Consider the following 13,420-nt stretch of genomic DNA (forward strand, 5'->3'; position numbering starts at 1 on the left):
TTTTTTGGTTCCGAGTAATATAAAATTCAGAATTTGACCTTGTAAAGTTTGACCGGTTTATTTACGGGTCTATCCAAATAACCTGTTGCATACTATTATGGATTGATAGTCTATCAAAGACTACTTGTAACTTGACAAATTGATGATTAAATAATTTAAATTGAGATATCATCTTACTGTGTTTGTTCATTTAGCTGTAATTTTCAGCTGATAAAAATTAGCAAAAATAGTTGATATCATATTTGGTATTATCTGTGAGATGTTGGCTCTCTTCTCACGAACTGAGAGAGTGTTCCGATGTAAAAGTTTGTTCGTGTACCAATTCACATTAAACCCCAAAATAAACCGAGGGAGAGTTTGATTTTAAAAAATTTGGTTTAACTTAAATTGGGATTAGTTTTGAATTTCGCAGCATAATTAGACTGATTAGTTTAAAGCGACATTTTGAACTCCGAGTTTGACACTACATACAATTACAATCATATACATTGAATTCTTCATTAATAAGCATATCGTGATGTGTGAGAATTCTCATTAGTTCCAAATGGATAGCATACATCCCTCGGTGAGATGAAGGTCTAGAAATGTCGATCACACACCATTCTATGGTAGAAGACCCATTCTAAACCACGTGTTTCATCGTCATCTTTCCAAAAACCATCCATTGCTGTACACATCATATTATGACTTATTCGTTAGCCAAAAATAAAATAAAATTTAAGACTTATTCTTGGCATGCCTCAGTATGCGTACATTTCATTCGTAACCCTAATTTTATTGGTTTTCTCTATACAATTTATTTTATCGTTTTAATCGGGAAATCACAAGACGAACCCCAAACTAATTCTTCCCACTAAAATTGTATATAGGTGACAAAACTGCACAATACAAAATTTTATTAAGACTCCTGAAAAGAATCGATCTCCTGTAATCTATAGAACAACTTCATATTTCAAATGGGAGTCAGAATACCACTACAACTTAGTTTTCTCAAATGTGCTCACTTTATTCATGGCCACGTATACAATATACTGAAACTCCCGTGTAGTTACTTAATTAGTTACATAGACTGATGATAGACCTACTAATTATTTACAACAGTTTTGAAATAATATGCATACATGACACATGAATTTTTTATCGCGACTATAGAGTATGCACACACATCACACATGTGTGTGGAATAACACATACGTAGGCTACGTAGCCATATATGTAGGTGTATTAATTACGCAGATTATGTAGGTTAAACCTTCCTTATATATTATACGCACCGTTTGACTTTGAATTGGCAATTGTGAGTTGAACGAAACTACGCCTCATCCAAAATATTTGCTTATTTCTGTATAAACTTTTCGTTTGATATTACTTTTTTTAGATTTGATGACCAAAATTATATTTTGTATATATAAAAGAGAAATACCTTAAAATAGCATTAAAACATGTTTTATGGACAATTATAAGACACATTCCATAAATTTCCAAAAATAACATTATTTAACACATTAAAATATTTAAAATTAATTTATAGATTTTTTTTTTATGTTTGGGTTTTTATTTTCACATTTAGAGTATATTTTTGAGAGATAGGGTTTAGTATTTTGAATTTAGGATTTAATTTTAGAAGATTAATTAATGTTATTTTTGGAATTTTAGAGATGTTGTGCTAAGTTCGGAACAAAAACTTATTTTAGTGCTATTTTTGAGAATTTCCCTATATAAAATCGTATAAACTTAATTAACCAATCATGTGATGCAATATATCAATTGGTTTCGAACATTTAGTTTATTCGAAGGTGTGAATTTTGGACCTTCCGTTTGACCTCGTCGTTGTATGTTTACGAATTTATAACTTCCTCAAGAAAACGTCTCCTTTTAGTGTTTTTGTTCCATCCTTCGGTTATGATCAAATATTAAGTATAATATTCGATAGTTCCAAATCGATACTACAGAAGGAAAGACTATAATATCAAATCTCGTTAACTTTACAACATAATTGTTATTCTAAAGTATAAAACTTATAGAATTTTGTTATAGGTTATGTATTTCACAATGTAAAATTTCAAGCAGTATCAATAACATCAGATGACAAAAAAAAAAAAAAAATCTCCTCGTTTGAAGCATTCAAGTATCTGAAGAAATTAAGAATAGTCCATATATGAAAGACTGATATACTCTTCAGTCACCATTAAAAAATGTTAGAGAAGACCTTATTATAATGTTTACTAGATCAATTTCTTATACGTTTTTTCTTTGAATCATTCTTCAGATGACGACCAGGTACATTATGTTACTAGTATATTCATAATTTAAAATGTTTTGCAGAATAATTATAAAATGCTAGAAATACAAAAAGGTAAATTTATAAGTAAAAAAGGAAAAGGTGCCAATAACGGAAAGTCTTGTCGTTGGGAGTCAATCGGAAATTCAAAATATTTTTTCAATCTAAAATTACACCAATTTTAAAAGAAAACTAGTTTGTATAAAATATAGAATATGAACTCAATTATTTTATTTTGTTACACAAACTTAAGTTTTAAGTCATATTGTGTATATAACGTTTCTACTAACCAACAAGAAACTCAATTTCATCCCCAAAGGAGTAAACTCATGTATTCATAATAAGATATATAATCAACTCTACAAGAGATCCAACAACAAAATTTTAGAAAGATGAAACAAAATACATATAGTCCATATGAATCCTAACTTCAGTTCCCTAACGGCTAGTTTCGTTTTGTTTTGTTCTGAGGGTTATATCAAGAGCAAAAACCTCTAAATTGTGTTAAATATTCCGTTAAGAAGAGCTCTCAGCCTTTTGGTATTGAGGAAGCTCTGTAGGCGGTGGTGGCGTTGTTTGTGATTTTTTGTTCTTGTTCATTAAGGTTTTCGCGTACAAAGACCCGAAAACGATGACCTGATCGAGCAAACTTGGTTAGTCAGAGAATCAAAAGTATAACGAAAACTTCCAAAAATTGTAAAAGATGCAGAATATATACCGATCCAATACACTGCTCCCAGCTAAGAGGATGAGAGAACCAAACGCATGAGAGCATGATGCTTGCAAGCTTTATAAAGACAGATTAGTCAGATTAGAAACGGATCGTGTTGTTAGTTATTCAGATGGAGTAGCCGGAATGAGATCGAGTTTGCTTTCTACCTGTCTCGTCGTCATGATTGCAGCGAATGTTAGAGCACCAAATGTCCTAATTGTGTAAGATATGAAGAACTGGCTTGCTGTTGCAACCTGCAAATTATTAGTATATCTGGTAAGTTCAGTGGATATCAAAGAGACAAGAGAGGAATCAATCAGTGGGAATCATGAACTAAACAACATGCATCTTGTGGACCTTAGACTAAAAATAAAGTAATCAGACTAATTTAAACGAAACAACAAGGTAATGTAATGACTAAGTAGAAAAATAAAGGAAACTTAAACTTACTGTGGAAAGCAGAGCGATGTCGAGTAAACAATCCCTATGCAGAGAAACAAAATCTATAGCTGGTAGTAAATGCCCTTGCAATATGAGTCCTACATTAAACATAAGAATCACAGAATGATAAGAATAAAGAATCACTGACCAGATTATTAACCTTCTTTTTGAGGTTCTAAGCACCGAGGTTTCAAGAAGAGAACCACGTTCAGAAACAAAGGAAGCAACTAACTACATGTTACAATCACTAACATAAAACCCAACTTTAGCCTAGTAATCATCAGCTGAAAGCTTGTATCAATAGTCATATATAACCAAAACAAAACAAATAAAGAGAAAGAAAGAGGAGAAAAGTTTTCTTCTTGTGGTAAAACGACCAGCCGAAGTGAACCACAACGGATAAAGATCAATGGTCCAGTGTCCAGAGAAAATGACTTGACAGAACAAGATGCGACTCTTACAGTAAAGATTGCAGAGACAAGTAAAGATTCTCACCAGTGAAACTCAGAACACAAGAACAAAGCGTTGTGTAGAATATTTGGTTATGTATCTCCATATTGTATCCCTTAAAAAGTTTGTCTTGGAATGTGCTTGTAAAGCCATCAAACCTGTTAGTTAGCCATTTACCAAAAAAACACAATCATGATCTGATGTATCGAGATTCCCTATCTTTAAAACCAGATAACAAATTCTCAGTATATGATCATTGAAACTAGTTACACTGCTACACATACCCAAGATAACCAGCCATAAGGGAAACACCCCAAACAGTATTTTCCCTTCCCTTATTGTACGGACTTACATCATCTCCTGCCTACAACTCAGATTTACATTAAAAAACATCAGTACATCTAACCTGGATGCTCCTGGTAATTGTGATACTTAAACTAACCGAATCCTTTTATAATGATTGGGGTAATGAGTATAGAGCAGGTTCATACCGGAAAAAGAATAAAGACAGAACAGCCAAGGGTCACCAGGAAAGCCACTAAATAGTCAAACCCCTTGTACTTCTTGTGCATGATCAGTGTTCCCCATACCTGTATAGAGAGCACAAGTATAAGAATGCTGATACTAAACTCAAACGCGTGTGCTTCCATCGCTTACCAATAAAAAGAATGTTACAACTTACCATTACTGGTATCATTTTGGCACATTTAGCAAGAGTTTGGACTGGGAAGCTCACATACTTAAGAGCCTGAAGGCATTACAGATAGCACAAAAAGCAATAATCTATAAAAAAAGGTAGACATACAAAGTTCATTAAACTAAAAGCTGGAAGTGAAAGATAAAATCCCTACCTCATATTGGCATGTTGTGGTTAAGATGTTAGTCACTGATATAAGGCAATATTTATAAACCGGAGCTACAGGATCCAAAACTTTCTTGCTCGCCTACAAATTAAAAACCCCAAAAAGGGTTCTTTAACAACTTTGGCAATTAAGTATAGATATAAAACACAAAGTTGAGGTTTTTGCTAGTTATACCAGTAAAGCACAAGCAGAGACAGCTGAAGTAGTGAGCCGATTGCAAAAAACAAGAAACAAAGAGTGCTTAAAATACTCCTTGTTCACTCCATAAGGAACTCTCATTATCTTCTCCTACAAACCACACAAGCAACAAAAAAAAAAAAAAAAAAAAAAAAAAAAAAACCACAGAAAATATTAAACAGAAGAGAAGGAAGAAACTTTCCAAAAAAAATTGAATCTTGAAAACAAAGACAGACCTGAAGAACACCATAGATTACAAGAGTAGACATAATGCCGGAAACAGCAAATACACCTTTCCATAATTTGTTCTCCTTCGCTCCGTTTACTAATGATGATTCCGGCTCAGCCATGTCCCCACATCCACCTCTGAACACAAAACCAATCTTAAATTAACCAATCTAATCACACAATACAAGCTCCCATTCGTAATGTAAGCGTGCGAAAACCCACAGTGACAAGTGACTGATATGAGCTCGGACACACACCTTTGAGCTCGGAGATTTCAAACAAAACCAGACGACGGATATGATTACAATACAACAGCTGATCCGGTGAGATCGGAGAAAGATTGTCTCTAACTCTCTCTCTCCTTCTCTAAAGAGATTGATTCTCCGGCGAGTTCTCCGTCTCGATCCGATTTGCTCCTCCACCGTCCTCTTTTTCTCTTCATTTTTTATTCCTTTATTTCCGCCCTTTTTAAAGTTCTGTTCGTTGATGTTTTCTAAGTACACGCCACGTCAGCGAACAGACAAAGGTCAACACCTTTTAAACGAAACAGAGGGTTCCCGTTAATGTGATCAAACGTGTGGCACCTTTAGAAACACCACTTAGTCCGATGAGGACAACACAAGATAGTAATCCTAAACTGGTGGTCGTGAACTCTTTCTTCCAACTCAAGGAGACAATAAGCAGCGAATCGTAGGACGAATAGATATATAGATATAGTATATGTTTCATCACGTAGATGGATTCTGCTTTATATCATCATCCTCGAATCTTTTTCGCTCACAGCTTCATCAGTGGCTCGTATAGGTCACCTAGGTTTGTTAATAATACTTGCTTGAGATTGAATGATGGTTTAAGTTGGGAGATCAAGGCTAGTGGGAATGGTGATCGTAACGTGTTCGATGAAAGTCCTCTGAGAAGAACAACCGTTGGGTCGTCGCTGTTTGAGACAGTTGGCGCGAAAATCACGCCTGAGACTGATGATTTCTTCGTGAGTGACGCAGAGGGTGATCCAGATTGTCCTACTCAAGGCTATTCCTCTATTGAACTTGCTCTTCAAGCTCTACGCCAAGGAAAGGTTTGTTCTTTGAGATTTCTCTTGAAGACGATTTGCTAATGTTCTGTTTTTTTTTTTGTCAGTTTGTATGGATTAGGTCTTACTTTATGTTTTTTTTCCCGAATTTTTCAGTTTGTGATCGTTGTTGACGATGAAAATGGGGAAGTTGAAGGTAATCTGATCATGGCGGCAACTCTAACGAGTCCAAAAGACATAGCCTTTTTGATTAAGAATGGTTCTGGGATTGTCTCAGTTGGTATGATCAAAGAAGACCTCGAAAGACTAAGCCTTACACTCATGTCACCTGAAATGGAAGATGAAGATTCCTCTGCTCCAACTTTCACAATCACTGTGGTAACTAACCATTTGCAAAACTAATCACTGTGTGTTTCATTGCTTCTTTCTGAGTTCTGATATATTTCTTGGTTACAAGGATGCAAAATCCGGAACATCTACTGGAGTATCAGCTTCAGACAGGGCGATGACGGTTCTTGCACTTTCGTCTCTCCAAGCGAAACCAGAAGATTTCAGGAGACCTGGCCATGTGTTCCCTCTCAAGTACAGAGACGGTGGAGTTTTAAGGAGAGCTGGCCATACTGAAGCTTCTGTGGATCTAATGATATTGGCTGGTCTACGTCCCGTCTCTGTTCTTTCAGCTATTCTTGATCAAGAAGATGGGTCAATGGCTTCACTACCGTATATGAAAAATCTTGCTACAGAACACGACATTCCCATTGTATCCTTGACTGATCTAATCAGGTTCGAAAAGAATTAGACCATCTACAGTACTGAAAAGATTAAGAACTCTGTATACAAGTAAGTTTCTGAAGTTTGATATACTTGTAGATATCGAAGAAAGCGAGATAAGCTTGTGGAGAAGATCACAGTGTCTCGTTTGCCTACCAAATGGGGTCTTTTCCAAGCTTATTGTTATCGATCTAAACTCGATGGAACCGAAAATATTGCCCTCGTTAAGGTATAAACCAAGCACCACTTGCTTCTAAATCTTGATCAATTTAAATTGGTGTCATCTCAGAACTACCAACTGGATATTCGATTTTAAGACCAGTCTTGTGTTTGACCAGGGAAACGTCGGAAATGGTGAGGACATTCTGGTACGAGTACACTCGGAGTGCTTAACAGGAGACATTTTTGGCTCAGCTCGGTGTGACTGTGGAAACCAATTGGAGTTAGCCATGAAACTAATTGAGAAAGAGGGAAGAGGAATCGTCGTGTATCTCCGTGGCCATGAAGGAAGAGGCATTGGCCTTGGTCACAAGCTTAGAGCTTATAACTTGCAGGATGAAGGACACGACACAGTTCAGGCCAATGTTGAACTTGGCCTATCCATTGATTCTCGTGAATATGGTATAGGTGCTCAGGTCAGTTATATTATTTCGGTTCGGTTCTCGTAGCCATTGATCAACATACACTAGCTTTCTCTCAATTCTATTTTTTTTGTTGGGTTGGTCCAATGTAGATGCTACGAGACATAGGAGTAAGAACAATGAGACTAATGACGAATAACCCCGCAAAGTTCACCGGTCTGAAAGGATACGGACTCGCTGTAGTCGGCCGTGTTCCGGTGGTGACACCAATCACCAAGGAGAACAGAAGATATATGGAGACCAAACGCAAGAAGATGGGTCACATTTATATATCTGATAACGATCACCCTTTGGCTTGACCAAAAGCTTTTGATAAGAAACAAACATTTATGAAAATTTGTATTTGAAATTGATTCATTCTTGTGTAAACATCAACAAGCTCTCAGGGTTAATCATACAACCTTTTCAAAACATTGATATCATTTACTACATCAGTTGATTAAATTCACATCTAGAACTGAATGTAATGTAATGCAGACATTGCAGGAGATAACTAATCTAGAAACTGATGTTAAGAGGCCAATCAACCAAAAACTGAGAGCGAATATGGAAATACAGGTTTGATTCCAAGTTGAAGAAATTGGGAAAAAGAATGACTAAGTTCCGTAACTGTATCATGGCACTCACTTGGTGCCTAGCTCTGAATCATGGCACTCACTTGCTCCACTCCCACTACCTGATAGCTCGAACCAGACAAATAGACTTCACAAAATGCGATCATATCCACATTAAATTAAATTAAATAAAAGTGTCATCTACACCAATGGCGGGAGAGATATAAGTTTCTGTCAGGCATTTCATCAAACACATTTGATGCAATTTCTCTAAAGATCCTTCAGTCACTCCCCTCTACTATACGGGTTGCTTCTATACTCGTATTTAAACTACAAAATCAGTATCTCTTCTAAAATCATATCACTTAATCACAGCAACAACTCACATGGAGCAATCTCAGGATAAAAATCTCAATCAGGTGCGGAGAGTGTGTGTGTGTGAGAGAGAGAGAGAGAGCATCAGCAAAACCAGTAGTTATCAACAAGCAAACTTACCTGTGAAGTTCAGAGATCAAGTGTATCCCATCATCTGCTCTCTCTATACCATACTTAAAAAATTATAATCCTAACTCAACAAAAAAGGTTGTAATCAATTGAGGCAAATTAACACTGCACTAAGCCTTAATCTAATTGAAGAATGAATAACAAATAAGAGATTGCTGAACAGTAAACGAACATCTAAAGCCCTAGAGAAGAGAACAACAAAGCAAGACGAAGAAAGATCCATGTGCTTCCTTAATAATTATGGCGGCGATGCAGGAAGGAGCTCAGATGTTCTATTTATACAGCAGAACCGATCAATTTAAAAAATCAGAAACCCTAGCAAAATCAACAAACCCAGATCGAACCGGATCATCGAGGAGCAAATCGAACCGGATCATCGAGGAGCAAACCGAACCATAAGCTGCCACCTCATCATTCATCTCCATCATCTGTGTTTTCTTTATTTAAACGTCTTGGTTTCACTTTTTCTCTCAAATTAGTAAAAAAGTAATTCTAAATTGTTGGACATACACATGACTCCTCTCATTACACAATCAACACAACTACCACCAAAGCTATAAGCTAAGACCAAAGAATATATAGTTTGCCTTTGGATTTGAGTTCTTAAACGTGTGTGTTACCACCATAAACCAACCACTTGTTTGGAGTGGCGGAGCTAGGAAATTAGTTTACCAGAGTCAAAATAAATTTTAAGGTGTCAATTATGTTGTTAAATTTTTTTATAAGGATCAATTATACTATTTTACCATGATTAATTTGACTTTTTCTTTAAAAATTTAACCAATTTTAAAAATTCACCAGGGTCTCATGATCCTATATTGGCTCCGCCCATGTTTGTTTGTGTATATTTTTCTTAGTATAGTAAGAAAAAATTAATAATTCTTGATCGCTCCACCATAGACATGACTCGTCCATCACTCAATCTCTAACAGAAAAAAAAGCTGGAGAGCAAAAGTGGAATAATGTTGAAAATTGTTGAAACTCTTCATCTTCCATCTTACTCATCACAATAGCAACATTGTGATACTAGAAAAGCCACTTTTTAATCGTATTACACATATATATATATATATATTAAAGGTACATTGCACCACCGAGACACGCTTCATGGGTTACTCGATGGAGAGTATTATGGTGATAGAAAACAGCAAAATATTTATCCAAAAATGGATAAACCAAGCTCTTTGAGTAGTTACGTTGGAGTAAAGAAGAAGAAGTAGTAGTAAATGACAAAGCAGAGGAGAGAGATCATCCATCACCTCTCTCGGCTATAAAAAACAGAGAAGGGGTCACAACTCAAGATATCACTACACGAACAGAGCAAGAGTGCCAAGAGATATATTCAAATAGCAAAAAAAGAAAAAAACTTCTATTTTCTTTAAAAATGGGGATCGTAGCATTCAACTGGGCAGAGGCAGGCAACAACCAACTGACGCTTGTGATGAACAGAGAAAATTGGGCAAACAGGCAAGTTTAAAACATCCATTCCGACGTTTCTTTCGTACGTTAATAATGTTGATGGCTTTTGAGTTTTGATTTATGGTCTCTGTCTGAATTCTGATGTATTAACAGGGTCATAAGTAAGGCGTCTTGGGAAGGTCAGATTTTGAGTGGTCGGAGCCAAGATAACGACGGAACGTGGTTTGCTATTTCTAAACGAGGCCGAGTCGCGTTTCTCATGAGTATAAACTTGTTGGATGACCTGTTTGTTCCAAACAACGGCTGCGAGTTGTACCCCATTGCTTTCTTGAAGGTTTGTTTTCATTCTTTCTTTTTTTTGGCTTTTCATACAAACATAAACTTGAACAACGGTTACTTTGTTTGATTGCAGAGCAATATGAGTCCACTGGAGTTTGCCGACCATGTGGAACAGCTTGAAGCGGGTAGACACAAAGCGTGGTCTTATTGCCTTATAGTCGCAGACATGGCTTCGAATTCAATGGTTCATATCAGGAAACCAAACCGACATGAGCCAAATGTCGTGAAACAAACCGTTAACTTTGGTGTGCACACACTTTCTCCATACAACGGTCTTGATTCCTTAGTCTCTGCCAGGTCCAAGGTAATAATCAAGTTACAAGTATTTTGTTGTAACTAACTACATACGGGACATTCCTCTTATTGTCAAACCCTCTTCTTTTTGCAGGATTTGCGCCTGAAACACTTCTTTAATGAGAAGATTGTTGATTTGGGAAACGTTCAACTACCACCGCTTATCAAGTTTGCTAGGGACTTTATGTGTAAACCTGAGGGCGAAAGGGGTGGTCAAGACACCATGTATGTGGAAATGATGGCTAGGCATCCTGTCACAGGAGTAAGAAATTTGATATCTAACGTTTTTATATATGATCGATCCATCCTCGTACCATCATTAGTTTGCTAATCTATTTTATTTTCATTTCGATTCAGCTTGATAATCAACGCCTTGGAACAACAAGTACGACGGTACTGGCGGTGGAACGCACTCGGAGAGTAAAGTTCTTTGAGAGGTACTACATGGACACTAGTGGTGGTTGGGACGAGCAAGTCTTGAATTTCAACATCCAGTAGAGAGAGTTACAAAGAAACATTGCACAGCATCCAGATATAGTTATTTACATATAAATAAATTAATCATGTTGATGTTGTGTATAGATCTCTCTAATTAACATTGTCGATTCAGGGAAACCTGTTTCCTTGATCGCACTATATCTCAATAGTCTAAGAACATTACCCTTAAAAAATAAATAAACAAAATTGTTGGTATTCTAAAACTTTCCTTCGGCAACTTCCATCTATATAATTCTTGATTTATAGTTTCTCTTTCTCTTCGGCAACTTCCATCTAAACTTTCCTTCAGCAACTTAATTTATGTATCTCCCAATTCAGGTGATGACACCGATCGAGTCATAGTTTTACAGAATGAATTGGTGACATGATGATAGTCGAAAAAATAATAATCACACAACTTATAAAATTGCTCTATGAATTAGCTACTCTAATCTCTGCCTTTTTCCGGTTAACATTGATTGATCGATAACCGAACTCGGACCGAAATCAAATCTATTAACCGAACCAGAACACGTCAGAGACTCACATATCCCCGACGCGGTACTACTACTATTAACATCGGACCCTCTGAACGAGATAAGGGGTAACTCAAAACGCAGCGATTGCGTTTGAGGCGGTGGGTTTATCCATTTTGGTAGCGGTCCAGCGACAAGAAGCGATTGAAGAAGCGGTCCAGCTTCAACCACCGCTTTCAAAAGCTTTCCCGTTTCCGGAAAAGCTTTTCCCATCACAAGAACGTCTAGAGGATCGATCTGATGACGATTACGAGCCGTTGGATCTTCGAGATTTTTCATCAACGGCGGCTGTGGATGGATATTGAAGAAGCTGGAGAGTTCTGAGGAAGAAGGAGAAGAAGAAGAAGATACATCTTGAGAGAAGCTGTTTGATTCAGTGATGCTTCTTGAATTAGGGTTTTGTTGGGTTTTGAAGAGGAGGAACTGTGATAACTGTTGTCTAGCTTCGTCTCGTTCTTGCTGAGTGAGTTTGAGGAGGTTGAGAAGTTGGTTCACTTCTTCTCTGTGTGTTCTTGATTTCTCGTTAACTTCTATTCTCAGTGTCTCTAGCTCGGACAGAGTGTTCTGTAGATTCTGCCTCATTTCATCAATGCTCTGCATTTAACAAAAATATAGAAATTTCGTATGAGAAAATTAAGGAAAAGTGATGATGATGAGGATGATGATGATGATGATACCTCTTGATGAAGCCAATAAGAAGAATACAAGTCATCCATTGATCAGTGTGTATCTGTGGTTTGTAATTATACTCTGTTTAGGACTAAGAATGATTCTTTGTAATGGTTGTTGTTGTTTCGACGAACCTATATATAGTAAGTATATGCATTTACATAAATATCATTGCATCAGTGTAAAAATATCAGTGCGTTGGTTTGAAAAAATAAATCGGTTTATTTTGTCTATGGAACATCCTTTAAAAAGTCGTTAACCCATGTGACTATGCGAGTGTGTGACAAAGAAAAAATCCTATATAAAATGTAAAGTGGATTGTTGAACTTTCATTTAATTATTATTATAAGTAACACAGCCGACAACAAAAATTACGAAACAATAAATTACTAATTTTTACTATATAATTTCTCGAAAATTTTGTGTATGTATATTTTATTCGTTGAGGACTATGGTGCAATGCAGTCTATTTTAAATTATTGGTGTTGTGGAGATTTTACCACATACTAATAATTAGCCGAATACTTATATTTTCTTTTAGTTATTAAAATTTTAAAATATTCTACTAATAATGATTGTAGGTTTAGATTTGATATATTAAACTAACAAAGCATCAAATCAGCTTAACGGAAGGAAACAACAAACTAATCCATCAATTATGCATAGTCACACTCACAGACGCACAGTAATCATAATTCCATTTTTTTCATGACAAAAGCTAAAAAAAAAAAGTATTACTGTGAGTCTGTGACTATTATTTTTCAGGATGGAGACAAAATGGAGTCTTCTTTATTATACGTCAAAAGGAGTCTTCTTTTATTCAAACCACATAAATTAATTTTCTCCATGAGACGACCAAATACAGAGTTTCAAATTTTTATCTTAAAGGCTCAGAAATGATAAGGTATATCATACAGTAATTAAAAGAATTTGCATTTGATAAATAATAAAGTGGATTGACTCTGTTACACATTCCTAAACACATATTTTCAATATTTAACCCAATAATTACAGTGGATTCTCTTGAACAAACT

General features: G+C 36.0%; 4 protein-coding genes across 5 annotated transcripts; 2 read left to right on the forward strand and 2 right to left on the reverse strand.

Annotated features, from left to right (window-relative positions):
* LOC104726565 (UDP-galactose/UDP-glucose transporter 5B-like) lies at window positions 2,587–5,608 on the reverse strand. Of its 2 annotated transcripts, none has more exons than XM_019232576.1 (12): window positions 5,410–5,608; window positions 5,161–5,288; window positions 4,922–5,035; window positions 4,736–4,828; window positions 4,567–4,632; window positions 4,376–4,474; window positions 4,169–4,248; window positions 3,930–4,042; window positions 3,444–3,532; window positions 3,161–3,247; window positions 3,000–3,068; window positions 2,587–2,917 (listed from the first exon to the last, which is right to left on the reverse strand). In XM_019232576.1, the coding sequence occupies exons 2-12, from the start codon at window positions 5,272–5,274 to the stop codon at window positions 2,798–2,800; spliced, it is 1,044 nt and encodes a 347-aa protein (XP_019088121.1). In that variant the 5' UTR covers window positions 5,275–5,288; window positions 5,410–5,608; the 3' UTR covers window positions 2,587–2,797. The 2 variants fall into 2 exon arrangements, with proteins under 2 accessions (XP_019088121.1, XP_010443750.1); XM_010445448.2 differs by having other exon boundaries at window positions 5,161–5,290; window positions 5,375–5,608.
* LOC104726566 (monofunctional riboflavin biosynthesis protein RIBA 3, chloroplastic) lies at window positions 5,777–8,009 on the forward strand. Its single transcript, XM_010445449.2, has 6 exons — window positions 5,777–6,227; window positions 6,339–6,560; window positions 6,640–6,965; window positions 7,053–7,182; window positions 7,292–7,588; window positions 7,687–8,009. The coding sequence occupies exons 1-6, from the start codon at window positions 5,889–5,891 to the stop codon at window positions 7,891–7,893; spliced, it is 1,521 nt and encodes a 506-aa protein (XP_010443751.1). The 5' UTR covers window positions 5,777–5,888; the 3' UTR covers window positions 7,894–8,009.
* On the forward strand, window positions 10,037–11,410 carry LOC104726567. The gene is made up of 5 exons (XM_010445450.2): window positions 10,037–10,119; window positions 10,225–10,405; window positions 10,484–10,714; window positions 10,799–10,966; window positions 11,062–11,410. Exons 1-5 carry the CDS (start codon window positions 10,037–10,039, stop codon window positions 11,200–11,202), a joined length of 804 nt encoding a protein of 267 aa, XP_010443752.1. The 3' UTR covers window positions 11,203–11,410.
* LOC104726570 lies at window positions 11,574–12,568 on the reverse strand. Its single transcript, XM_010445451.1, has 2 exons — window positions 12,395–12,568; window positions 11,574–12,311 (listed from the first exon to the last, which is right to left on the reverse strand). Exons 1-2 carry the CDS (start codon window positions 12,431–12,433, stop codon window positions 11,625–11,627), a joined length of 726 nt encoding a protein of 241 aa, XP_010443753.1. The 5' UTR covers window positions 12,434–12,568; the 3' UTR covers window positions 11,574–11,624.

The sequence above is a fragment of the Camelina sativa genome, chromosome 11, assembly GCF_000633955.1.
Source record: "Camelina sativa cultivar DH55 chromosome 11, Cs, whole genome shotgun sequence".
Lineage (NCBI taxonomy): Eukaryota > Viridiplantae > Streptophyta > Magnoliopsida > Brassicales > Brassicaceae > Camelina > Camelina sativa.

Bases quoted from the DNA above. Each gene is read 5' to 3' on its own strand.
- LOC104726567 (XM_010445450.2), top strand. From the start codon at position 10,037: ATGGGGATCGTAGCATTCAACTGGGCAGAGGCAGGCAACAACCAACTG. The intron at 10,120-10,224 runs GCAAGTTTAAAA...ATGTATTAACAG, and splicing joins AGAGAAAATTGGGCAAACAG to GGTCATAAGTAAGGCGTCTT. The intron at 10,967-11,061 runs GTAAGAAATTTG...ATTTCGATTCAG, and splicing joins CTAGGCATCCTGTCACAGGA to CTTGATAATCAACGCCTTGG.
- LOC104726566 (XM_010445449.2), top strand. From the start codon at position 5,889: ATGGATTCTGCTTTATATCATCATCCTCGAATCTTTTTCGCTCACAGC. The intron at 6,228-6,338 runs GTTTGTTCTTTG...CGAATTTTTCAG, and splicing joins AAGCTCTACGCCAAGGAAAG to TTTGTGATCGTTGTTGACGA. The intron at 6,561-6,639 runs GTAACTAACCAT...CTTGGTTACAAG, and splicing joins CAACTTTCACAATCACTGTG to GATGCAAAATCCGGAACATC.
- LOC104726565 (XM_019232576.1), bottom strand. From the start codon at position 5,274: ATGGCTGAGCCGGAATCATCATTAGTAAACGGAGCGAAGGAGAACAAA. The intron at 5,036-5,160 runs GTCTGTCTTTGT...TGTGGTTTGTAG, and splicing joins TAATCTATGGTGTTCTTCAG to GAGAAGATAATGAGAGTTCC. The intron at 4,043-4,168 runs GTATGTGTAGCA...GCTAACTAACAG, and splicing joins CTTATGGCTGGTTATCTTGG to GTTTGATGGCTTTACAAGCA.
- LOC104726570 (XM_010445451.1), bottom strand. From the start codon at position 12,433: ATGGATGACTTGTATTCTTCTTATTGGCTTCATCAAGAG. The intron at 12,312-12,394 runs GTATCATCATCA...TGTTAAATGCAG, and splicing joins CTTATTGGCTTCATCAAGAG to AGCATTGATGAAATGAGGCA.